Raw genomic sequence first — 26,818 nt, 5'->3', positions numbered from 1 at the left:
AAAACAACCTAAAAATACGAATTAATACATGAGTGACCTACTTACATACAATGTTAATTTACATGTGGCTTACAAGATTTGAACGGTCTTTATACTAAATGCAATAATATATCAATAAATAGTCTTCTAAATTATTCCCTTGGCAGATATCATGACACGCGATCTCCCAATTTGGCCATTAAATATCAAACAATATCTAAGCCATTTAGTTGGCCCACTTTCACCGCTTTTAGGAAGAAACTTGTACGCATTAAAGGGATTGAAAACATAGTAGAACAACGCATTTTATAGTCACCCTGTCAAAGGAATTCTTCGGGGTTTTCTTGATGAATTTTCTATTTAATTATCACAGACTTGAGATTTTAGAGTTCTGCTGCTAGGTAGACAGGGGAAATTGTATTAGTTAAATCATAAAATGTGGAAATGATTGCAGCATTAATCTGGCTAAAGAGTCGTTTTTCAATTAAGGCTAACATATAAATAGTGGGTAATATTTGGCATCGGTCTATGTACATAATTATAGTGGTTTATAGATTTGCTATTTGCATTGATTGGTATCTTCAACTCCTATGGCGCGAGGTATTCTACTTCAAGGCTAAGGGCAATAAAATATAACAATCTTCTCTCTAAGTAATATTATATATAATCAAAAAGTTTATTATGTATCTCTATTGCTCATTAATATTACATTTTCATCAAGCCACTCATCCAGTCCAATTTTATTTGCCTGACCGGTCCGATTAACCATAATAAATATTTTATTGATGACAGAATATCGGTTCTGATTGGAAATAAATTTCTTACTGGAGAGGTGTGAGGCGAATGGGCTATAGTCTTCGACACGGAATCTCCAGTATTATTGAGTGTAAACATCCAAGCAAACTGACACTCAGGTCGGTGAAGTCGCTCTCTAATACGGGAACAACATACACAATAGCTGGAGTCCTTATTGAGTTATTTGACGTTTATTTGAAATGATTTCTGAACAAGGATGGGTCGGGTTAGCTTATCGAGTTTCGAGAAGGAAGATCGAGGATTCTCCAGAGACGACTACCGAAGTTTCAATACTCAGAATGCCATGGGCAAGAAGTAGTTCATTTCTAAATTGAAATCATGTCCAAATGAATTAACAACCGCTCGTGTTATAAAGATAGAAACGGGGGCTAACCTATCCCGAAGCCATAGATATCATCCATTTAGAAACTGTTTTGGTGGAAATGAAGAAATTGGTCAATAAAAGCATTGAGTCATTTTCATCTTTAAGAAGTGTCATTTATGGTTTCAGACGTTGTTGGTATTCAGCTCGGTAAATATTGAACGAGTAAGATCTATGTCTCCAATTCTCTCATTAAATCCTCCTACATTAAATTCTTATATTCATTATAAACGGCAATAAATTTAATAATGATTGTATTAATCCATTATTTATGATTATATTGGAGTTTCTGAATACATGTTTTTTTTTTCACGGTAATTATTTTCTTGGGTACAAATCCAAGACAAAATAAACCGCTTTTAAAGAGTGCTATCGTTTTTACATGACCTATTTTGATAGATATGAACAGTATATGTCCCCTAACCCCCCCCCCCCCTCACACACACACCTAAAAAAAAACAACAACAAGAAGACAGAACTTTCATACAGTGAGCAGGGTTTTCATGAATATATAAAATCGAATTGTGTCGCACGAGGTACACCATCCCACATCTACCAATAAAGCAAATGTGTCTAATTTATTACAGAATCTATCATCAAAATATTTGTAATCAAATGTAATTAAACAAATAACATTAACTTTAATCCAAAATCTTAAGATAGTAGAACATACATCCTATGTAAAGATATAACCAATATATGAATGATTTCATCTACAATAAGAATGTGTCGTTCATGAATTATCTAAATGATTTTTAAATTGCTTTATGCCCATTTCGTTCAAGTTGATCAGCTCATCACGATCAACTGATTATGAACATTAACGAGTCCCTATAGGGCTTATTACCGTATTTAACTCTTACATAATCTTATTAATATAGAAATAACATCTTTGCTGGCTCCTATCTTCAATAACTCGACAATTTTTATTAGCTTTTTTCGATTATTTTGTTCGGACTAGAGACCAGTGAGTATGATTTATCTAAACTTAGTTAATATTGTTAGATTGTATATGGAATGTATAGTCTAAGGGTCGAGACAAGAAATAAATAACTCGGTGCTTTAATGACTCCCATGGCGATACCCCCACACTGTAACTCTTATCATTTTATAATTTTGAAATTAAGGAAATTGGAATAAAGTTTCGCAGGATTTGTTAGGTCGATGGGGATGTAAATCCACAATTACCGATTCGTGTCATAGTAGGTCGTATTGGAGGCTGTATTGGATTGTCTAAAGCGGTGATATTTCCAGTGTAATTGGTCTCGTAAAAATGTGTTTTACACGTTTGATATGGAGGGCGAGATTTCCAGCGACGAGTAAACATGCTTAAGAGCATATATAAATTTACGGAAGCCCGGGGAGAAGGTTGGGGAGGACACAAGACGATTTTGCGTCTGATACACTGTTATTTGGGCCCCACGTCATTTCGGGACTAATACATGGTTCGATATCATTTCAATAATTTGCTTGCTAGGAATCTAAACAACACAACTTGACTCAATGACAGACTTTATGATCTACAGTGGACGCGTTAGACGAATCGAGCACCCAACTCCACAGCATGTTCGGTTATTTGTTTCAATTGAGAATCAGAAATAAAATTTAGTTAAGGAGGAGCAGTCAACTGTGAATGACGAAGACATTATTTAACCATGGCGGTGTTTTTCATCCAATCTTTTAAACAAATCAAACCAATGTGTTGACATTTATAAAATGAGTTGGATATTGGCAGCATGAGTAAACGAAAGAGGCGGGAATTCATCATGTAACACACACATATTTATCGAATATACAAACTAAATTATCGACTATCTATCACGCTATTTACCCAAAGCAGAATGGATGGACTCTATTAGAACAATTTCAAATCTTATTTTAGACAATTATTCTCATATACAACCTTTATAGAAAAACGTTTTAGATCCTGGCCCAATAAAAATAAGAAGATATTTGATATCTGGGGTCAATAACTGAAGATCTTTAAAGAGATACACAGAGTTCACTGATATAGATAATCCATTTACCTACTTTGATTTGCCTATATCAAACAGTTTATATCGATAAAACGACATATAGCTGAATTCCGGATTATCCCGGTCTATTAAATTGATTTATAAATTAAAGTTTTATGTATCTGGGTGATTGGGTGGTCTAACGCGTGTCATTGAGTCAAGTGGCGTGACAATGAGTAGGGTCATCCATCTCCTCTCACTGCTAAAGACCCCTACGCACAAGCGAATTATTGAAATAAAATTGTACCATAATATGTTAGTACCATAAATGACCTAGTTTGTGTCGAGTGGACGTTAAACCCTATTTCTAGTAATAATACTTTTAGTATACATCAGTATTAGTGAATCACTATCTGTTTATAGGGTGAACATCAGCTAGTGTCTATGCTAGAGCTTATTCAATTAAATATAGCAGCTAATAGTATATTTTATATACGATAAAGCATGTGGTAGGATGACTCGATATTATTTCATATATTTCAAAAACATATATTTCTCTAAAGATCGAATTGTTAATGACAAATAGAAGCTTCAGTCGATTTGTTTTGAAGAAGTTGACATGCTTTAATAATAATAAGTCCAAAGTACACCTGTATGACGATTTTTGTCACGAGCTAACCATTTAATAGATTTTTATTGAAACTCAAAATAAAGTTACACCACCAACGCTCAGCTTGCCCGCAATATCAATGATACAGAAAACTTATAACATTAATTTGACCTCTCAGGGCTATTTGCGCTTTAGTCACGCCTAGAGACAATAGCAGAAACGCAGAAATCGCGTATTGGAGTCCCAACTATTTTTTTTATTATTAAATTTGCCAAAGATACACTATTTCATTTACAATGGCCCCAAATTGGTACAGAAAAGTAGTAGGTTTACATTCATTTTCTATTTGTATATTGTGAAATGAAATGAAATGGGGTTTAACGTCCTACGCTTTCGCACTAACTGGGCTAATGAAGACCGGCATACGCCATGCAGTGTGCTTTGAGGGAAAATTTTGCCAAGACAGCGGTGCTACGACATACTCTTATTTCGAATTCCAAATGTCAAGGGTTCTGTTACGTGCACGCCAGTCTGTAAAACGCGAGCTCGGTTTTTCGCCCCATCCTAACGACTAGACACTGTTCTGTTCCTCGCCATTGACAAGGGGTTTGTATTTCGTAATATGTAGATTAGATAAATATACTATACCTAAGGCGAGTACCACTTGTAATAAGGTGAAGAAGGAAATCAGAGTCTGTACGATATCCATAGTTGATATCAGAGACATCGACCAAAACAATTATACTCCAATCTCAGCGATTCACCAACATATAACACCTACCCCCTACTGATTCCTGTAAAATATAAAATATTGATAAATATATTGATTAGTAAATAAATAACCAAAACATCAAAACAATGCCAAGCACAACGTGGAGAAAACTTAATCAATTATATTATAAAAAAGACGACCCGTCTGATTTTATTTGGTTTGTTGTTTCAAACAATAGACTTCTTTATAGCTTTCTATTGGCAACAATCATAACATTGCCATTTCATAGACTACTGGCATCCTATATCTAATTAAAAAAAATACTGACATGCCATTGAGGGTTTAACGTCCTACTTTCTCCACCGACCGGGTTAACGAAGACGGGCATATGTCATACAGTGCACTATACGGCCTACTCTTATTTCGAATTCCGACCGTTATTTCGAATTTTGTCCCATCCCAACGATTAGATGCCTATTCTTACAAGACCCTCTGTCGTACAACAAGCGGAAACCACGTTTGAAAATCCCCGGAAACTTTCTCGGTCAACTCTGGAATCGAACCCCACACATCCTGATTAATGGGCCAGCGCCTGACTGACTGTGCCTCCACTGTTTCCCATAAATAAGAATATATTGCGTTTTATATTGTTTGAACGTACAACTGATATATTACGAGAACATACTTCACCATGTGTAATGATAAGGAATACGAATCCGCTCTTTCTTTCTTGTTCTATATCATTGTCTATGGGCGTAAATGATTTTACCTTATAACACAACTGTTAAATCAACGATTCATGTTGTTATAATCTGGTTAAAACACAAATCCTATTTCGTTTCGTTTTTATAGTTAAAAATTTCGTTTTACTTTTCTTTACTACACTTGGATCTGGAAGAGTTGTAATTGAACTCGTGTTCTGAATGGTGTCAGGGATAAGCCAACGGTCTGTCACGACGAGCTTTCGGCGTGTTTTGCACGGAACTGTGGGTAATCCACTAGTAACATCAATGCTGATTGGTTAATCAAATGTCTGACATCATAGGGTCATAAGTCGGTCTTTTGACCCCTGACGTGACCTTCATGTAGTGTAGGCCATCGAAAGTATAAAAAAACGAAACGAAATATAGATCTGTATTTTAATCAGATTGATGTTGTTATGTTGTTGTAATGCAAATGTTATGGAAGACTAAGCAGCACATTCAGAATGCCATTATTTCACCAAAATATTATGTAAGACTAATCAACTCTTTATTGCAAATATTTCATCCTCAGTTTCGCGTGCCTTGGTCGTCTACATATACATTAACAATGACCTTTGTGCACCAAAATGATGTGTAAAAAATAAAGGTCAAGAAATAAAAACAAATTACATAGTTTGAACCAGAAATTATAGTTTTCTTCATTGTCTTCCATAACTCATCCCGACAGACATGGCATTAAAACTTTTTAAATCCTAGCCAGCAACAATCATTTGAATAAAATATGTTAAACGAGGGTTGCTTATAAGTACAAAGGTACAAAAAAGCTAATTGTATGGGTTGTTATTGTATTAGATAAATTATATACACTAGCAGTAACATCCTCGAAGAGAATAATTGACCTATAATTACAGTATAATTATAGAATTTCAACCATTTGTATGGAATACAGGGTTAGATATTAAAGATATTTCAGATTTAAACCATTTGTATGGAAAATTTGTATGGAATACAAATGCTGAGATGTTATAAATTTCTGTTTAAACAGTATTAAATCTACATCAATAGAGAGAGAGAGAGGGAAATGGGGTTTAATGTCCACTCGACACAAACTAGGTCATTTCGTGACTTACATATGGTTTAATTTTATTTCAATAATTCGCTTGCGCGTAGGGTTCTTTAGTAGTGGGAGGAAACCGGAGGACCCGGAGAAAACCCACGAGACTGGACAGGCGACCATACTCCTTGTCACGAACAACCGGGGCATTGAAACCACGCCTGTTGACTCAATGACAAATCGTATGATACAGCGCGCACGCGCTAACAATTCGGCCATCCACCCCCGCCCCCTACATCAATAAAAACAACATAATAATATTTAAAGACCACATAAAATGGTCATATCAAAATCGTATGTACTTGAAGCTAGTATTTATTATGACCATTTATGTTTCAGACCCTCTAAAACACTTCTCAATTTTTCGATTACAGCCTTAATCCAGTTGATTGACGCGTTACGTCACAGGGACTGCAAACTTATTACACTATACAGCTTATGTGGATTAACGGCGTGCTTCAAGTAACATGATGGCTGTACTTATCATTACCTATACGGGCTTTTCTGGTCTAGTACTGGATTATAATATTTTAGAGTAAATCTGCTATTGCCGCATTATCTTTAGATACTGCTCCTTTTTTCATAAATTTACCAAGTACGAATTATTACGGAAAGGGCGGAATGCTGTTGTAAATTATTCAAATTCTGAATTGTCAACAACAACTGTGATTTGCATTTAATTTGGATCAGAATGATGTGAACTTGCTGTAAAGTGCATACAGTAACCATTGGCTAGAAGGACATAAAATTTTGTTTGGCCATTTTATGTGCTCTTGAAATATATTTTTACAGTGGCCAAGCAATGGCGTTTGCGCCCATGTGGGGTGAAACTTGAGCCCCCCCCCCCGCACACGCAGCCGACAAAAACACAACACAGATCACCATCAAAATAATTTAACTGTGCCTACCCAAGGCGGACCTTTAGTTGCCCCCCCCCCCGCACCCTCCGACGAAAAAAACCACCACAAAACACTTACACTGTAATCATAGAAAATTAAATTATGTCAAGGGTCTTATATCTTTCTACTGTCCCAATAGAAAAACTTTGTAGACCAAAGGTGTCGGGCACACCCTCAAAGTGCCACACACCCCTTTCTACATCACCCCTGGGTACATTGCTGGCGGTTTCTACACAGCTCTGATACAAAGGTGTCCGCACAGAACTAGATTTATCTTGATCATCTAGGAATGTCTCACACATGTAGATCATGAGGTATTTGTATAGGTAATAGCTATTTTCTCTCCAAGTAAAAGATTTATTAAAATGGTAACAAAGGAAGTCTATTATACCTATTACAACACTTGTCTGGTTACATTATTGTGTTTCTAAGAGAATGTGTAATGCTTTAAGAGCTCAGACAATTCCATCTAAATAAAATATTATTCTTTATGGGTATAGTAATTTCTATTTGATACGCCAACAACTTCGTCAAATGTATTTCTGTTAATAAAACGCCAGAGCAGAAACGGCATCAGCCCATATCAATTATGGATAAGAAAATCAGACAAAAGTCATTTTAAAGGACAATACTGGAGCCCGCCATTATCACATATGTGATAGAACTGGTTAAACACGTTCCAAATATAATTTTAACATAGAGATCATTGCTACGAAAGACGCGTAATGAAGGTTTCAACAATCGGAAGTGACGAGCAATAACAGATACACGGGAGAATTTCCAATAACAGTTATATCTTCATGTAAATATTACATCTACATATGGGTGGGGTTGGGGTTTAGATCCTAAGATGACATTGAGTCAGGTGTTAAGGAGTAAGGTCACCTGCCTAATTTCGTGAGGTTTCCTTCGGCCCCCCGGTTCCTTCAAGCTATACACCCATAATCGCAAGCGAATTATTATTGAAACATTTGTTCCGAATGACCTAGTTTGTGTTTATCCCCCCCCCTCTTCTTTAACAATCATTAATCAGAATTGTTAAATGTTGAAGGTTATCGAGTAAAGTTGATGACAATCATGAAGAACCTGTTATCTAGTTGTGCGACACATTGGAAGTCGACCCTCTTAATAAGCTACAACAGAAATTCCAGAAGTCCCAGAAATGTTAAAGGTTATCCAGTACAGTGGATGACATGAAGAACCCATCATCCAGTTATGAGAAAAATGAAAGACGACCTTATTCAGCTACAACAGAAATCGCAGAAGTTCCAGGCTATTGCTAGGGGGAAGTCACCTAGACGACAAAATGGCTTCTTCAAGATGGTATTAATCATAGTATAGACGGTACAACATAATATACCGAGTTTGCTAGAAATGTTTAATGATTCGCATAAAGAGCAGTGAAAAATTTGTTTACGATTGGCTTCTGCGTTACGATTACGCCAGGATAAGCCGACGAATTGAATTGACATATTAATAATAAATGTAATTCGGCTGTAACGTCTGATCATACAATACATGGATATTATTCAGACGTATAATAACTGTGTACATGTACACCTATTCCATTTAAGTTAATATCTATTTTATGATTAGAAAAAAATGGTACGAGTATTGACAACGGAGTTGCGTTTCTCAAAATATCCCCAGGGGGAGATGGTGTGGTTTATTGTGATTGCTCAGCAAAGTAGAAACGACACAATGCAAATTCCTTGATTTTATCAAACAATGTCCAGGGGAGGAGGATGGTGGTTCTTTTTTTCGTGCTGGATTTGGATAGCGTTTTATTTACCCTAAATGGGCAAAATTTTTGTATAATGACCACAATAATGTATAATATATTGTTCACCTCTTCGTTTAAGTATTATAAAATAAATTCAACGAATGTGGACAACTATGTCTATACATGATATGCCCAACCTACTCTATAGCAACTTTATGTAAATACCCAAGCGAATAGTATAAGAATAAAACCAGCGACTGTGGGCAATGATTGTCATACTTGAAACGCCCAACCTACCCTTTACCAACCACCTGTGAGTTTACTTGTATGCTGATTACTTATTAGGCAAACAATGTGTTTACACTCAATATATCCTATGTTATACAAACTAAATACATCAAAGAGAATGTCTTATATTTTCCGTTATGATTGTTCCACGCCGTTAGTTATAGCCATTCTAAGAACTAATCGAACTCCGACATATATATAACAATTCACCTATTGAACCCGCTGGTGTTTCTATTAAATGGCTAAACAAGATTTTAAAATATTAAATGCAATTTGCGATCTGTTGGGGATTGTCTTTTATTACTGAAGCGTAATAAGGTCCATAGTGCCAAGGAGTGTAGTGTCTTAAAAACGTACATGGGGAATGTGAGAATTCCATTGTTCTACACCATAACACATATAAATATATAAACAATTGATGAGCTGATGAGAAATCGAAGATTTAATCAATGTAAACAATTATATACTTTTCTTGAAATGCACTTCAAAAGACACACCTAAAGAGGCAATATGTAAGATTTAGATAAAGAGCTGGTCGATCTTGCTATAATAATTCAAAAATTTATAATGCAAATGAATAAACTTAAAATTTCATTCAAATTACTTTATTCTGGGTGAAGTTATGACTGTTTGAAGATTTAGCGTAGATAGTTTTATACCCTATTATCCATTTCATCGTTAAATCTCGCTGGAGTTCAAATTGATTTAAATCTCGGCTATCCGAGCTGATTATAGTCTTGTCATGTGAATAAAAGTCTAAATAATAATTTATATAAGATTTGAAGCCAGGAAAAAAACTCCAATAGGAAGATTTATCTCTTATATAAAGTATCTTTAAATGACGTGTATCTCTAACTGATTATTATCCACAATGTTCGAAATTAAAAACACGAGTTAGAATTCAATATTGATCGATTTCCATAAATATTTATGTTGATATCTTACCGTATCAATGTGGGATCCTGATATCTAATATTTAAGACATAGTGAATATTTTAAAATCAGTCTCCGACCTCGGGTTCTCTGTGGTCTCGGGTGGCATTTGTAAGAAACAACCTAAAATGCGGAGGTAATAACAGTGGCTAATTGAAAATAAGACAATAAGATAAACGTGCATGTCGGATTAACCAGTCGCAAACAACTGCTTTTCAATTTGGACAGTTCACGTATTTCACCGAAAATTGCAAAAATGTAAATCAGCTTACATACATTCAAATTACATTAATATTTTATTTTGAAACATTTTCGAGTGTTTTAAGGTTTCCAAGAAATAAGTCATACGCCCTTTAATAGGCCCACAGAACATTGGTTTGTTGTGCTGTTCTTTTATCACAAATATAAAAAGGGTCGTCTTTTGTGACATCATCGAGGCTTTTGACCGGACTCTTGTCATAAGCTGGAAGGAGGATTATTGTAGTGGTTCAAAAACTATCTTGATAATCGACAACAATGTGTCGTAATAAACGGAATATCTTTGGACCCCAGGGGCATACCCGCTGGTGTCCAACAGGGCAGCGTGTTGGGACCATTATTATTTTTATTATACATATAAACAACATTTTGAATAATATAAAATCGAACATTCGACTCTTTGCTGATGATACCCCTCTGCATGCACACTTAACATCGATACATGGGTGGAACATGGCAAATGACATTTAACCCCACCCCCCTCAAGACAGAAACTTTGACCCTCCTAAACGCAAAGTTGTGAAACCACCCCTTTTAATGAACAAAGGAAGTAACTAAACATGAACACCTCGGACCCATCTTTCAAAGCAATTGTAAATGGAACTGTCAAATTGGTAGTATAATTAGTAAAGTATGAAAATTAGTAAACTGCCTTCGCTCCTTTAAATAGAAAATCGCTACATATTCCATATTCTTCCTTCATTCTGTCGCACTTTGATTATGCCGATGTTATATGGGACGGGAGCCTTGACTACTTATATAATAATCTCGAATACCTTCAGTTTGACGCACTACACACTATTCGTGGGGCAGTTAAGGGTACTAGCCATGTTTCCCTCTACACAGAAAGAAAGACGAAATCGACATAAATTAAAAGTACTATACAAAATCATCAATAACCTAACCCCTACTTATCTTAAGAATCTCATAAATCTTGAACCAAATAACAAATATTCCCTTCATTTATCACACCCAGTATAAGAGAGTGGAATAAACTCAGTACCCCTGCAAGGAACTCTAGAACTCTGAACATATTCTCCGACCATCTCTCCAAATCTGATATATAAGTTTAACATAACGGTCAGCGGAAGCCTCAAATAATTCATTGTAAACTAAGACTTTGATGCTCTGACCTGCGGGGTCTCAAATTCCTAAGACATATTGCCGACAGTCCCGCATGCCTCTGCGGTCATATATTTGAAGATCCCGATCAATACCTCCTTTGATGTTCCTTACATTCAAATGCAAGAACAGAAACCATAGACAAACTACAACATGATTTTAAAAATATAAACTGTCTTCTATTCGGTTCCACAACCTACAGTCTTGATGTTAACACTAATATTTGTTATCAAGTCCATACGTTTATAGATTTGTCAAATAGTATTTTACCATCTATTATATGTATAATTTTGGCTTGTCTCTTTAATGTTGCTTATTATTAAAAAATGCATGTATAATTATTAACTACTATATATACTGTACATTTTCATCCATTTTATTATATTTATATACTATGTATGTGTTGCTATCTTAACTATATATAAATTATTTAGGGAGAGGGGTTTTACATAGGCTAAGCCTGTTCCAAAATTCCATTCAGTCAACCCGAATAAAAATATTGTTTATATAAAAAAAAACTGTCGGCCCTACATTTCAACTTAACCAACCTCTTAACTATCTTATCCTTCCGTCCCAAAATCATGAATATTCACCAAAACCTGGCAGAAAGGGTATTTGCACACCTTTTCGTCGATTCTATACCAAAAAGTTAACACAAATCGCAATTGAAAAGCGGGAGACTTTTGCACAAGGGATTAGTCACTGGAGGAATTAATGGTTGTCCTGTGTCCATATACGAATAAATAAAGTGGTGATTTAGCAGACCCAATGCCCATAAGAAATAAAGCAGCATTTCTCTAGTTATATATCATGACATTTTCCCGCTTTCTTATTGTTTTCAAGCTAAGACATCCGAGTTCTTTTTGAAAATATTAAATCTTGTCTTAGACGTGTATTAATACTACTCATTAATACTTCTCCTTATACTCGTTAATATTTTGTTGGCTTAATTAAAGGGGTATTATGTATGATTTAGATAAAGAGCTGGTCGTTCACTCCATAATATTATTTCAACAACAGATAATGCAACATGAATATACTGAAAATTTCATTTAAATTACTTATTCTGAGCCAAATCATCACTGTTTTGACCAGATGTGTGCATTATCGTAACTACGGTACTGGTATCTTCAAAACGTGGCGTCGCTTCTCCATATTGAAATCAAATCATTAAACGGTCGAACCGTTCTAATCTAGAGATGTGAATATCATCTTGTCGTGTTAATAAATGTCTTATCAATATTTATATAACATTTAAGATCTAAAGAGAGACCTGCAATAGCAAATTTAGCTCTTAATTCATACTGTATCTTTAAGAAATCTACAATCGTAGTGTAAATTAATTATGAACCTCAATCAAAGCTTGGTCACGATGGACAAGTATCTTGGGAATTGAACTGATCAAAAGTGGTGAAAAATTACCTGAAATCACATCTCGACTACGTTAAATATTTATAAGATGGTATATGGGTAACATAAGCTCGTATTGAAGAAATTGATGAGAAAATGGTGGTAACTGATGTGACGTTGACATCTTTGTGTCTGAATTATTTAAGGGAATATTTAATCTTACGTTATATCCGCCAAGCTGGGATAAATTAGTGATAGTACTCGTGACTTTTATTCATACTAAAATTTAAAGTAGATTACTAGAGCATTATTATTTTATATTGGTACTTTATTAATATTTACGAGCATCAGAACTAGGATTATTTTCAAATAGCAGCTCTAGGTTTTCATCAATATTTTTCATCAACATTTTCATGTAGTAGCCCTGTGTTTTTCATCAATATTTTCAAGTACATGTAGTATCCCTGGGTTTTCATCAATATTTTCAAGTAGCAAGTCTAAAGGTTTCCACCATTATTATCACGTAGCATCCCTAGGTTTTCATCAATATTCCTAGGTTTTCATCAATATTTTCAATCATCAACCCTAGGTTTTCATCAATATTTCCAAGCATTCGTAGGTATTCATCAATGTTTTCAAACAACATCAGGCCTAGGTTTTCATCAACATTTTCAAGTATCAACACTAGGTTTTTATCAATATTTCAAGCATCAGCCCCAGGTATGCATTGGTAACCCATCAATATTTTCAAGTAGCAACCCAAAGTACACATTGATACTTCATCAATATTTTCAAGAAGCAACCCCCTGGCATATATTGGTACCCTATCAATATCATCAAGCATCAACTCTAGGTATATACATGTATTAGAGCAAATACAAATTGGAAACTGCTGCTGGAAAAGCTCATGACATCCTTCATTCTGGTATCATATTTTCAAGTAACAACCCAAAGTACACATTGATACTTCATCAATATTTTCAAGAAGCAACCCCCTGGCATATATCGGTACCCTATCAATATCATCAAGCATCAACTCTAGGTATATACATGTATTGGAGCAAATACAAATTGGAAACTGCTGCTGGAAAAGCTCATGGCATCCTTTATTCTGGTATCATATTTTCAAGTAACAACCCAAAGTACACATTGATACTTCATCAATATTTTCAAGAAGCAACCCCCTGGCATATATCGGTACCCTATCAATATCATCAAGCATCAACTCTAGGTATATACATGTATTGGAAACTGCTGCTGAAAAAGCTCATGGTATCCTTCATTCTAGTCTCTTACCACTATCTGATCTGTCCGGTTATTTGAGAACAATACAAACGGCTACTTTCAATTTGTGATTGGCGACTAGGTCTCCCGCTCCAACCTACACGTATATTACGAAAGTGTAATCGGTATTGTAGATAGTCTACAAGATTTTGTAGTCTCATATCAGCATTCGTAAAGTGATATTTTAAAATCAATAACCAAGCTAAACTCTAGTTTAAAATATTATCTGATCTGTCGTGTCAAAAAGAAAAAAAAAAGAAGCCATCAGTTGGTATTTGTGTTGAATACACAGGGTTTTGTTGTAACTGAGTTAAAATTAGTCTCATAATCCCCCCCCCCCCACACACACACACAAACCGGAAATGCTATATCAAAAGCACTTTTCCAAATATCATGGTACTAATGTCGTAGTTAATCTCAAAAGTATAAAAACTAATAGCAACTCGGTTACTTTCAGGCTTATTAGTTGATAAATATTCTTGAAATGAAAATTCTGGATGACAAAATAGGAACGGATTATCTGGGAATAAGTTTTGGTGATGTCTATGTAGTCTCAAAAGGGAATTTGTCCCATTTCATTTATTCTGTTATAAAAGAAAATTTGAAGAAAAACATTAAATTTAAAGGACAATACGAAATATAAAATTGTGAAATCGATATTATTTGACCCTTTGTAAGTACATACTATTACACCAGCAGTCTTACAGATGGCCCCAAATTGTACATTACGGTTTTAATGACAGTGTTGGGAACAATTTTACTGTCTTGATGACACAACTGTGAGTTTGTTAATAGTATATTATGACCATTTAAACCAGCTTTAATTTAATTAAACCAGTCTTAAACTTTGCTAGACGGACATAGCAATAGTCTGATATTTGAATAATTATTTTAAGTATAAAACAGGACCGGTTCTGACAACCAATTTTCAAAGTATAGATTTTCAACATAAATGCAAATTCCCATTAGTGTAAAACATTGAAAAACAAAATTTGGTTTAGAAAACCAATTTAAGAGTTTATTTTGTAAAGCGTGATTATATTTAAATAATCTAAACCCATCGGAATTTATAAGATAAATAGGGACCGTTTAAGTGCAATTGAAGAACAACTAAATATAAATGATAGTGGAACTCTGCGCGGGTTTTCTTCTCAGTTATAAAATCCTCTACGCGCAAGCGATTTGTGTTTGTCCCGAAATGACTTAGTTTGTGTCGAGTGGACGCTAAAGCTCTCTCACTCTCTCTGCTATATGGTCATCGGAATCGGTTTATGTAAACTGGTATGCTTGAAATGACTAGACCCCGTTGATTTTTTTTTTATAAAAGTACCTGATGTGGTGATTTGTTTTTACCTAAGTCTACATTAAGTTCCGCAGATAGAGCAGATCATGTTAAGATACAGAGGATTTTGTGTTCAACCGCCGAAAGTGTAAACACCAAATATCAATATAACATTAGTAATCATAATGACATCTGGTAAATATTACGAAACGAACATTTAAATTGTCGATCCCATCACTAATAGAAATATTACACCATATCAGACAATATAAACCCAATGCTTTAGTTTGATCAAAATCAAAGAAGCTTAGCTAAACAGGAATAAAAAGAAATTTTGCCAACGTCATTTTGATATGATACTATGTCGCCTATAGACGAGCTACGTGTGAATAGAAGATAATTTGCCACGCCAGTGGTGGCAACGTATACTTTTCTTCGAACTCAAATTAAAGATTATTTTAAATGCGCAGCCAAATTATATACAGAGACCCTAATTGTCATCACAGAAGCCTTTATTCAGATAATTAATAAATTCCGAATGTTTGCTTAAAGGAGCTAAATCGCTAATATTTGAGACCTAGAAATTGACACTAAAATGAATGTATATAAACTGATTTAAATTCAATCGTTTCCGTTTTTACTGTAATTTCAAATCAGTTATGTTCGACGAAATACGCCAGAAGTCTCAATCGAATGGCAGCCTCCAGGCTACACATATAGTATTTATTGCGCATGCTCTCCAAATAAGAATATGACGTCACCGTTCTTCGAGTCCTTTGTTACAAATGGCGCTGAAACGCATTTTGTCTAAAATATTGGATATCAGAAGCCCATCTTTTCCCGGTAAGATAACAACATCATGGTTGATTTAAATTGACAAATAATTCGTGTTTTCAATTTTGACGACTTTGGAAGATATTGAGTTAGATACTTAGCTACTTTAAAGACAACCTAGATGGTGCTTAGGGGTGCTTGGGGCGTTCTCAAACAAAATCCTAGCGTGTTTATATTTTAACGCGATTCTTGACACTATATCATTGTGACAGTGTAATCTACAGGAATCACCCAACTGATTAACTTTATTCTTATAAGAAATCAATAAGTTTGGTTTATGTTTTTAGTTTCAACAAATGTAATCTCAGTCTGTCCCCGCAGGATTAGTCTGAACTTTTGACTGCCATGCACTGACTTTCTGGCTATTGATATCCAACCATGGGCCTACTAGAAGTTAAAAATGTGAAGAAAAGGGTTTACAGTATGTTTTCACAAATGTAATCTCCGAATTAGGTCTAAAATATTTGTACCATATGCCATTTGTCATTTATTATGTTTTACACGTTTGTGTCGACAAATAAACCTATCATTTACCATACTGCCGTACAAATTGCATTTGTGTGAGTGTGACGGACAAGGACAAGAATATGCTTCCTTTTTACTGTTGATGAAAGGGCCCTAGTGACATTTTCAACTAGGATCCCAATGCAAGCTTAATCCGATCCTCAAAGAAAACGGTTGCTATCCTATACAAATAGGAAAATATGTTTGATTTATTAAATTAACTATTTCTATCAATATCAAATATTAGAATTTCCATGAAAAGTTTGCTTCACTATTCGAATAGAAATACATATATGAAAGTCAACTTTTCCTACCAATATAAAATACGGATTAAGTACTTGTTAGTGTCTATTTTTATATGGGTCTAACCGCTAGTGATTCTTAAATCTTGTATTTAAAGGAACTGGCCCCGAGTTCACCAAGCATTCTCAGACATAAGAAATTACTCAACTTTCATTCACTGTTTATGAAAAATTTCTTTGATCCAGAAACACAAAACTTTGTATATTGTTTCTTCTTAAAGTATTTGATACATCAAATCAACAAAAGTTTTATAAAGGGTTATTTTAGTTAATATAAGGCGAATACTTTTGAGTAAATTATTAACTTAAAGTAGGTAAGTCTTTAACTCAATATCATGACCAGTCTTCGACATTGAAAAGTCTGTCAATTTAAATCAATACTGATGTTGTGATCTTACCGGAAAAAGCATAACAAGGAGAGTGTCTAGTCGTTCGGATGGGACAAAAACCGATCTGCGTGCACGTACAAGAACCCTTGGCAGTTGGAATTCGAAATAAGAGTAGGCAGTAGCAGCATTGCCCAGGCCAAATTTCCCTCACAGCAAACTGTTAGCCCGGTCGTTAAAGCTCACTTCATTTGATTTCATTTCGATCGTGGAGCGTGGGGTGAACAAGGTAGAAAGGCATGCCATGCTGTGTCTTCGCTAATTAAAGATTTAATTTGCCTGGGAGGCGGATATAAAGATCATGAAACAGACCTGGCTTGTTTATCGATAAATGCATTTAACATTGATGTTTGCATTTACAAAGTTCAGCAAATATCAATAAGTGCGATATCATGATTGAACGTGTTGAAAATCAGACGCGACGAAGAATTTCGCCATTGATCCATATGTGTCTGTGGCATTAGGTCAACAAATAGCAGAAGAACATTGACTTATTATGTCCCAGTGACCTTACTTCATGCAGAAAATGAGCATTGTTTTTAGTCTTCCCTGCAGAGGTAAATTGCTGTTTACTTCCGCTTTATTTTAAATGTTTGATAATGGAATCAGACTGGAAGTTGCAGTGAAGTGAATAGTTTCTTTATTGTTATGACGGTTTATTGATTGGTGAAATGGGGTTTAACGTCCTGCTTTTCTGCACCGACTAGGGGGAAAGTTTGTTTTCACAGTGGCACTACGGCCTAATCTTATTTCAAATTCCAACTGTTGCTGGATATTTTACGTGCACGTCAACATGTATATACGGAACTTCAGTTTTTTTCACATCATCCAAAAGACTAGACGTTATTCCTTGCCAGGCCCTACCGAGACCGCCTGGATAGCGAGTCAATGCCTTACTCACTCCCTTATTGCTTGATAAAGAAGGCTATAAATGGCACAAATATACATATAGAATGTTACAAAGTCAAAAGAAATCAATTTAAATTTGTCCATGAAGGTAATTGCGCACAATTGAAATTTTTGTAATAAAATTCGCTCATTCACACTTCATGCCGGAAATGTATAAGGATCTACTTCAGATTTACACCAAATTGTGATAGCATTTTTTTGGCATTGAAAAAGGTTGTTTCATTTGACTTATTGAATTATTGGCACTCGATACTTTGTTTTTTCAATAAGATCTTAGCGTGAGAAGTGGCCAGTGGAAGTGAAAAGAATAAGCTAAGAAAGCCAGAAGGCGTAAAAGATGTAGCGTTCGATTAGCCCCACCAGGCCAATTATAGAAGATGATTGTTGACGATCTTGACTAACATTTCCATGACACATGACATAAAAGAGCAATTTAACGATAAGGCAACCACTTCTGATCGAACATCAAATATGACAAGCTAACTATATTATACAATTCTTATAGTAGTCGCCATCTTTATCAGTCGATAGTCGTATGCTTTTCATCGATGGTCGTGTCGTAATTTTCAAGTTTTCATATTAAGGAGTAGTTAACTCAGTTATATTTAGTTCCATATATTGTTTATTTATCCATGTTTAAGATATCTTCTCATTCAACTCATCTAATTATCACCATATTTGGTTGATTCGTGACAATATAAAGGATCTTGACTCAAAGTAAATATATGAAGGAGTAGTTAACTCAGTTTTATTTAGATATTGTTTATTTATCCATGTTTAACATATCTTATCATTGAACTCATCTAATCATCACCATTTCATCATATCATATTTGATTGAGTCGTGACAGTGTAAAGTATCTTGACTTCAAGTAAATATATTAAGGAGTAGTTAACTCAGTTATATTTAGTTCCATATATTGTTTATTTATCCATGTTTAACATATCTTATAATTTAACTCATCTAATTATCACCATATTTGGTTGATTCGTGACAATATAAAGTTTCTTGACTTCAAGTAAATGACAGTTAATCGTCACAAATTATACCTGTGTACACGTTTACAAATTATCCGTAATGATTTAATCCAAAATTTGAATTTATAATATTAGTTATATAACTGCAATAAATCCATATTTAATTTCCATGTCTTATTACAGTGACAGCAATCGAGGGCTTACCTGCATGGAAAAGATGCCAAAGCTATTCTTTTTATGAAAGTGTGCGCACTTAAAATTTATCGTAACTATATTAAACAACAAGAAAATGTTTCAACACCAAGTGTTATAACCTGAATAATTGTTGACTGGGCATGGACTTTGAATTCTATTCTTAAGGTGGTATAAAGGAAATGGGGTTTAAGGTCCTACTTTTCTGCACCGACTGGGCTAATGAAGACGGCTAAGGTGGTATAACAATATTCAAATTGAAAAACAAAAACAAAAACAAAACAAAAGAAAAATAAAACCAACAAAAAACAACATAAAACAACCGCATACTCAGAAATCGGAAGAAAGTTTTCGAGAACATTATTATGCACCGTGATTAAAATAATATAAATACATGGAATTAAAAATTGGTTGGCTTTTTTAGGTTTGAAAAATCGATATACAAAATGTATATTTTTGGTTTTGAGTGACAGGTGTAATTATGTTTTGACAGATACAAATTACAATAAATAAATCAGGTTATATCTGGGTTGTGTTTTTCTTTCCTTTTATTTCATTAATTATTCATTCTTTACAATTTCGCTACAGTTCCTAAATGTAGAAAGAAATGTTTTGAAACTGTGTTTTGACAATATACTGCATTGACTTTTTCCTATGGACTAAACTTAGCAAGACCATCTCATAGGATATTTAAATGGCTAAACCCATTTGATCTAAAGTTTCACCATGTCTAGTACAACCCCCATTCCGCACACAGAGAACTGTATACTTATAGAATAGATCTCTGCCCTTAATGACCGCCATATTCAATAATAAGTACACTATTATGTTACACGGTCCTAATCCGTTTTACATTTTGCACACACAATACAAAACAAATAATTAATTTTTGTTTTATTAAATGGAAGCGGAATTAATACTTCGCCATATTCTTGACGTCAAAGCAGAAATTAAAAAGTCCGTTCTCAAGCGGAGCTAATTGTAGACTGATAGCGTAAGTTTCGTATGGAACAACCACTTTCCAGCGGTTTTGAACGGTTGATTCCTGTCATGAATGGCGGTTCCGGTGAAAAACGAAATGTTTACAAGATGAGATAAGAGGAAAAAAAAATGAAATGCAAGGGTGAGCGCGATGAGACTCCATTAAATTGTAGATTTATCCGGATATTATGCATGAACCTCTGTCTCCGTACAATATTTACGTCAAAAGATAAAGTCAAAATTGAGATATAATCAATTTTATATTCCCAAGCCAAAAATGTAATAAAAATAAGTAAGCGAACCGACTTCAGCGTTTGGAACAAATCATATAGAGCTTGTCAGATTGTCAATCCAGATAAAACATTACATCAATTCAACACTTATATTAGTCGGACTGAAAGAGGTTCAACTCCTATTATAATTTATCTATGACAAAGCTTAGCCACAGATATATACAAAATATCGAAGAACACAGGAGACAAAAGGCGAGAGCATAGAAAAATGCTAGATCTCCTAATACGACCACAAGAAATATTTCGTCCACATAAACGTCCCTATATGGGTATTATTTCGGAGCGACTGGTCAAGTGTCTGCGACATAATTATTGAGGACGTAGAAGTTAAACCACCACTAGCGAGTTAGCTTGCGACTAACTCTGTTAGTGGAAGTGATACTAGATGTTCCGGAAGGATATATGTATATTGTCGTCAGTGCGATACCCGTCTTTAATATATGTCATCATTTGGTAAACCGTAGTAAGATTGGTAGAATTTTTGCTCTTTAAATTAATAGTATTGTATTAATAATATATCTTTAAATAATTATTACATTCACACATAGAAATCATATCTAATGCACTCAAATAATAAGTGACGGATTTAAACATAAAAAGAGTTATAATTTGGTAAGCATAACTGGTTCCGTGGGAATAAGAATATCATGTTTAACACGTGATTGGAAATTTACTAATTGCATCATACACTGTAACCATCCAATCAAATTCATTATTTGCAGAATCTTAAGTCATGACGTAAGCAAATCTGTTAAAAAGCCCAAACCAGCCATTTAAGTTTTAGATATCATTGGGTTCCGGACAGATTACCGTCTGAGTTATTAGCGAGTCTGGGTAGAATGGGATTGAGAGAATGACTTTACTGTAATATATTATGCATTGTATCATATGTATCCAGCTTGACATAAAAATGTAGAACTAAACTGGTGCATTGTTATTCCTGGTAAGACTAAAGTCTTAACTAATGGCAAGATAAACGTCTTAAAGATATATACTAAGCAGCAACCTAACTTCTGAGATGGTAATGTGTTCTCCATGATTTTCGTATAACTCATGCTGCACGTGCGGTTCACCGCGACCAGCCCTATAAAATACATCCCCATATCTGGTTGAATCATTTACACTACAACTCCAGCAGCATGCCACGACTCACGACAGCTCAGAGGAACCAGGCACTTTGAAGACTCGACGCTGGCTACACTGCCCAAGCCGTTGCCAATCACTTCCAGGTCAATGTTCGGACCATCTACAGGCTTCAGCAACGCTTTCGGACCACCAACACCACGGATGATAAGGGTTGTCACAAGGCGACAAGACCGCCATGTTTTGCGATGGCACTTGCCGAATCCCTTCACACAGGCATCTGAGACAGCACGTCAGACCAGTGGGAAAACACGGAAGACCCATCAGTACCGATACAGTGCACCGATGTCTCACCAGAGAGAACATCCATTGCCGTAGACCGTACCGTGGACCGATCCTCACCCCTCGCCCTCGACGTGAACGTCTACAGTTTGCCCAACAACACCAGAACTGGCGACACAGACAATGGAGAACTGTTTTGTTCACAGATGAGAGTCGGTATTGCGCTACATCGATCAAGCTCTCAGACCCCACGTCAAAGCACATTTCGCACGTCATCCAAACAACGTTTTCCAGCATGACAACGCCGCCCGTGCCCACACCGTCAGATTTACTTGGGACTTTCTACAACAGAACGGTGTCAAAGTTATGCACTGGCCAGCCCTTAGTCCGGACTCAAACCCGATTGAACATCTTTGGGATGAAATTCAGAGGTGACTTAATAACGTCTTACCGAGACCAAACATAGCCGATGGATTGCGCCAGGATTTTCTGAGAGTGTGGTTCCAGGTGCCAATGGCGTTCATCAATCGTCTGGTCCACTCCATGCACAGACGCTGCGCTGCTGTTATTGACACTCGCAGTGGACACACCAGATACTGGTGTATAGACTGTGTACAGACTCTAAACCTTCTCGTAATGTCTTGGAATTGTGACGAACTAATCACTAATGTGTCAACATACTGTTCACAAATAATTGCTTTGATCCATTTAGTAAGTCGTTTTCTAGAATGATTTGATTAAAGTGCCTCTCTGATTTTGAAATCGTACTGACGTGGTTTTTGTTGCTGTTTAGTATAGTAAAAGAAAACGCACAACGTAAAAAGGAAACCAAAGAAGACAATTGAAAATACTGGACGATTACAATGCTTTCTAAAATATGTAGTAAGAATCGAGGGCGTGGGTTATTCGTAGGAACTGTGGATGGCCCGCTTTCCACGTCTAACAAAAGACCCATGGTGCTACAAAACTGAGAAGCAATAGTCATATTGAACATTGTAAATGATCCCCAAATGAGAAGGTCTCCAGAGCTTATAAAGGAATACTAGACGATTACAAGGCTTTTAAAATATGCAGTAAGAAGCGAGGGCGTGGGTTATACGTAGGAATTGTGGAAGGCCCACTTTTCACGTCTAACAAAAGACCCATGGTGCTACAAAACTGAGAAACAATAGTCATATTGAACATTGTAAATGATCCCCAAATGAGAAGGTCTCCAGAGCTTATAAAAGAATACTAGACGATTACAAGGCTTTTAAAATATGCAGTAAGAAGCGAGGGCGTGGGTTATACGTAGGAATTGTAGAAGGCCCACTTTTCACGTCTAACAAAAGACCCATGGTGCTACAAAACTGAGAAACAACAGTCATATTGAACATTGTAAATGATCCCCAAATGAGAAGGTCTCCAGAGCTTATAAACGAATAAAATATTATTTGATGCGTTATCAGCTGGAAGAATAACACAATGGTGAAGTTCTTCAAGACTGTAACAACAGTTTCATCTCTACAAATAGATATGTTTGTTGTTAAATGTCTTGGAGAGAAAATATTTTGTCCGCTTAATCAACTTTCAAATCTAACTAGCAAGTCACATAATAACTTTAGACTATTTAGATAAATGCTTTCCTTAATTGGGTAAAATTACACATAAATTATACGCGAGAGAGAGAGAAAGAGAGAGAGAGAGGGGGAGCTAGAGAGGGAGAGAGATATTTAACGTCAATTTCAAACTGATTAAATACAGATATATTTAATATTTCGTTTCGTTTTTATATACCTTTGATGGCCTACACTATATGAAGATCTGACTAGTTGTACTGGAAGGTCGTGTCAGGAGTCGCAGGAGCGGCTTTCAACTCTATGACGTCATACATTGAGTAATCAATCAGCGTTGACGTTTCTAGTGGTTTACCCATAGTTCCGTGCATGACACGCCAAGTCGCCGTAACAGACGGTTTCATCGGCTAATCCCTCACTTCAACCAAAACGCCGATAATATAACAACTCTTCAAAATCCTAGTGTAGTAAAGACAGGTAAATTTTGAACTATAAAAAAAACGAAACGAAATAGGATCTGTGTTTTTAATCAGATTGCGTCAATTTTGATCCCCTAACCCCAACAAATCATGGAGTGCATCGTACAAACTAACAATTAAAACAACAGTCCAGTTATGAAATCTACGTTCTTGTGTAACTAACCGGTTTAACGTCCACTCGACACAAACAAGTTCATTTCGGGACTCACATATGGTTTAAAGGGACTATACCGATTTGAACAAAGTTCCAAAAATAAAAGTCCGAGTAAGTATAAAATTTAAGCGCCAAAATATAGAGGAATGGTGTATTTACCCTGTCCCAAAAATTCAGCTCAAAATATTGAGTCGTTTGGACGTGAACGCCAAAACTGCTTATCCGGACACGTAACCCTTTTAAGATTTCGGATCAATTTTTTCGTTGGGTGACCTGATAATCGATTCCCGTTCCTTTAGAGGTCTATACAGTGAATGACTAAGGTGCTCTACATGATAACGAAAGGTAAATTTCACCTACACATTAATTTTTTAAAATAAAAGTCTGGTTTTATCCAGATACCGCATAATACAGCTTGGGAAACCGGTCTCCCTTTCTAGATTAAGACTGACGGGTTTAAGTTGTTTGAAAACGTATCACATATATTGAGTTAGTTGCTCGGTCCTAAGGTAGAGGATTTTAAGGGATTTTAACACAAAACTAAGCAGTTTTATTCTCCAAAATACTATCGGGATTGGCCCTTTAATCTTTATTTCAATAATTCGATTGCCACGTACAAGCGGGGATCGAAACCACACAACTTGACTCAATGGCAAACCTTGTGATTTCACGTGCACGCGTTAAGCCACTGGGCCACCCAATCCCCAATCGACAAATAACAAATTTGCATAAACTAAGACACGCTGAATAAAAAAGCAATAAAAAGATACTCACATAAAAACAATAACTACCGCACACTGTTTATCTATCTTAGTCAACAGTTTTTTTTCATAATGTTTTAGCTGTATGGGTACTTAAAACGAAGCCACAGTTTGATATTGTACACATCTCTACTTCACGTACAGCAACCAGCCACAAGTAGAAACACTATAATATAACTATTAAGTAGTGAAGTTTGAGTCCACTATATACTATAGAAATCGATACGTATAAAGTACCACTAAATATATACGTAGAGATATATAAATAATTAATGGGTAACTATTATACATGATCAAGTGCAGCAGATTCTTATTGAGGCAAAGGTGTCCACGCCCACAGAACCCAAGAAGGGCATTTTACGACATTAACAACTATATCCCTATTGGCCCTATGGTTGTCTCGTCTACTCTACAATCCAGACGAAATAAAACCTCTCGTGTGAGGTTATATCTTCTATCCTGCAATCCAGACCAAACCCAGGCCCCCGTTAGTTGTACTGGTGTTTTACTTTTGTATTATTAATGTAGATACAAGAAGTACCAAAACAAGAAGCGGTGGTAATTAATTTCCAATATGGGAATTAGTGACGTTTATATATCGTTCCATTAGTTACTACCAAGACGATAAAATAATCTATACAAATATTGTTAATAGCGTTTACTGATTCTAGTTTACATTACACGGACTTGTAACATATACCCACAACGTTGACTGGTTCTAGTCTATAGAATATATATTTCATGTTATTATTTGTAGTTGTGAAACGAGTTGTGTAACTTTTGTCATTGTTTTTTCCATGATTATGTAGCTGATATTTTGTACTTTGTGAAAAGTTGGAATGTTTTTTTGCCCCTGATGTAGTTGAATGAGTTTTAAGTGATAAACCATCTTTAGATCGTAGAAACTGATCCAAGTGTAGAGGTAGAAATCTCACCATCATTTTTATCAAGTTTTAATCACGTGTACAACAATGAAACTTGGTATCTATGACGTAAACAGTTTCTTGTTACATTTTATAGAACTGAAGTTAAAGATACGTTCTTTAAGATTTAGATAAAGAGCTGATCATTCTTACTATAATATATAGTTCGAAAATAGATAATGCAAAATGAATTTATTGAAAATTTCATTCAAATTGCTCCATTGTCAGTGAAGACATTAGCTTCAGAAGGTTTAACAAAATGTGTGCATTAATTGCAATCACCGCACTGGTTATTCGAAGCTTACCCCCGTTTCACCATGTTTAGATTAAATCAGAATATGGCATCGGGAGTTGATTATGGTCTTGTCATGTTAATAAAAGTCTAATTAATAGTTTATATAACATTTCAGGCCCAAAGAAATGCCTGCAATAGGCAGATTTAGCTCTTGCATAATGTATGTTTAAAGACTGTATGGGAGGAATACGGGGGACCAAGAGTCACTTTATATAAAATCAAATTAATACATTGTATACATAACATATCCAGAGACAAGCTGCTTGGCGTGAGGTCATGGAAAGTACCCGAGAATGTTATATAATCAGAAGCCCTGAAACAATATTTCTGCTCATTATACTACATGTACAGAGTACGGACAAAAGAGCGACAATGTTTTGAATGTTTGTTCGTTCCACGTTATTTTGATGGATGTAGGAGAAAAAAATATGCCCTGCTCGGGTAGTAGAGGGGTCGGATACCACCCCACCCTCTAGACATGCTCCTGAACAACCATGTGTATCCGGATATCATTCAA

At 35.4% G+C, this 26,818-nt stretch overlaps 1 protein-coding gene across 2 annotated transcripts in view; it reads right to left on the bottom strand.

The window, feature by feature from the left end:
* LOC126810601 (neuronal acetylcholine receptor subunit beta-3) overlaps nucleotides 1-26,818 on the bottom strand; it is a 74,271-nt gene that overhangs the window by 25,578 nt on the left and 21,875 nt on the right. The window contains exons 1-2 of one of the 2 annotated variants that reach the window (XM_050535764.2): nucleotides 25,097-25,380; nucleotides 4,370-4,515 (exon numbers count right to left, since the gene is read on the bottom strand). In XM_050535764.2, the coding sequence (XP_050391721.1) occupies nucleotides 4,370-4,448 (79 nt within the window). In that variant the 5' untranslated portion in view covers nucleotides 4,449-4,515; nucleotides 25,097-25,380. Of the gene's footprint in view, nucleotides 1-4,369; nucleotides 4,516-25,096; nucleotides 25,381-26,818 lie in introns of those variants that run through there. The other variant, XM_050535763.2, reaches the window with a different exon arrangement.

The sequence above is a fragment of the Patella vulgata genome, chromosome 2, assembly GCF_932274485.2.
Source record: "Patella vulgata chromosome 2, xgPatVulg1.2, whole genome shotgun sequence".
Taxonomy (NCBI): domain Eukaryota; kingdom Metazoa; phylum Mollusca; class Gastropoda; family Patellidae; genus Patella; species Patella vulgata.
Note: the sequence above shows the minus strand (reverse complement) of the source record. Positions and strands in the feature narration are given on the sequence as shown.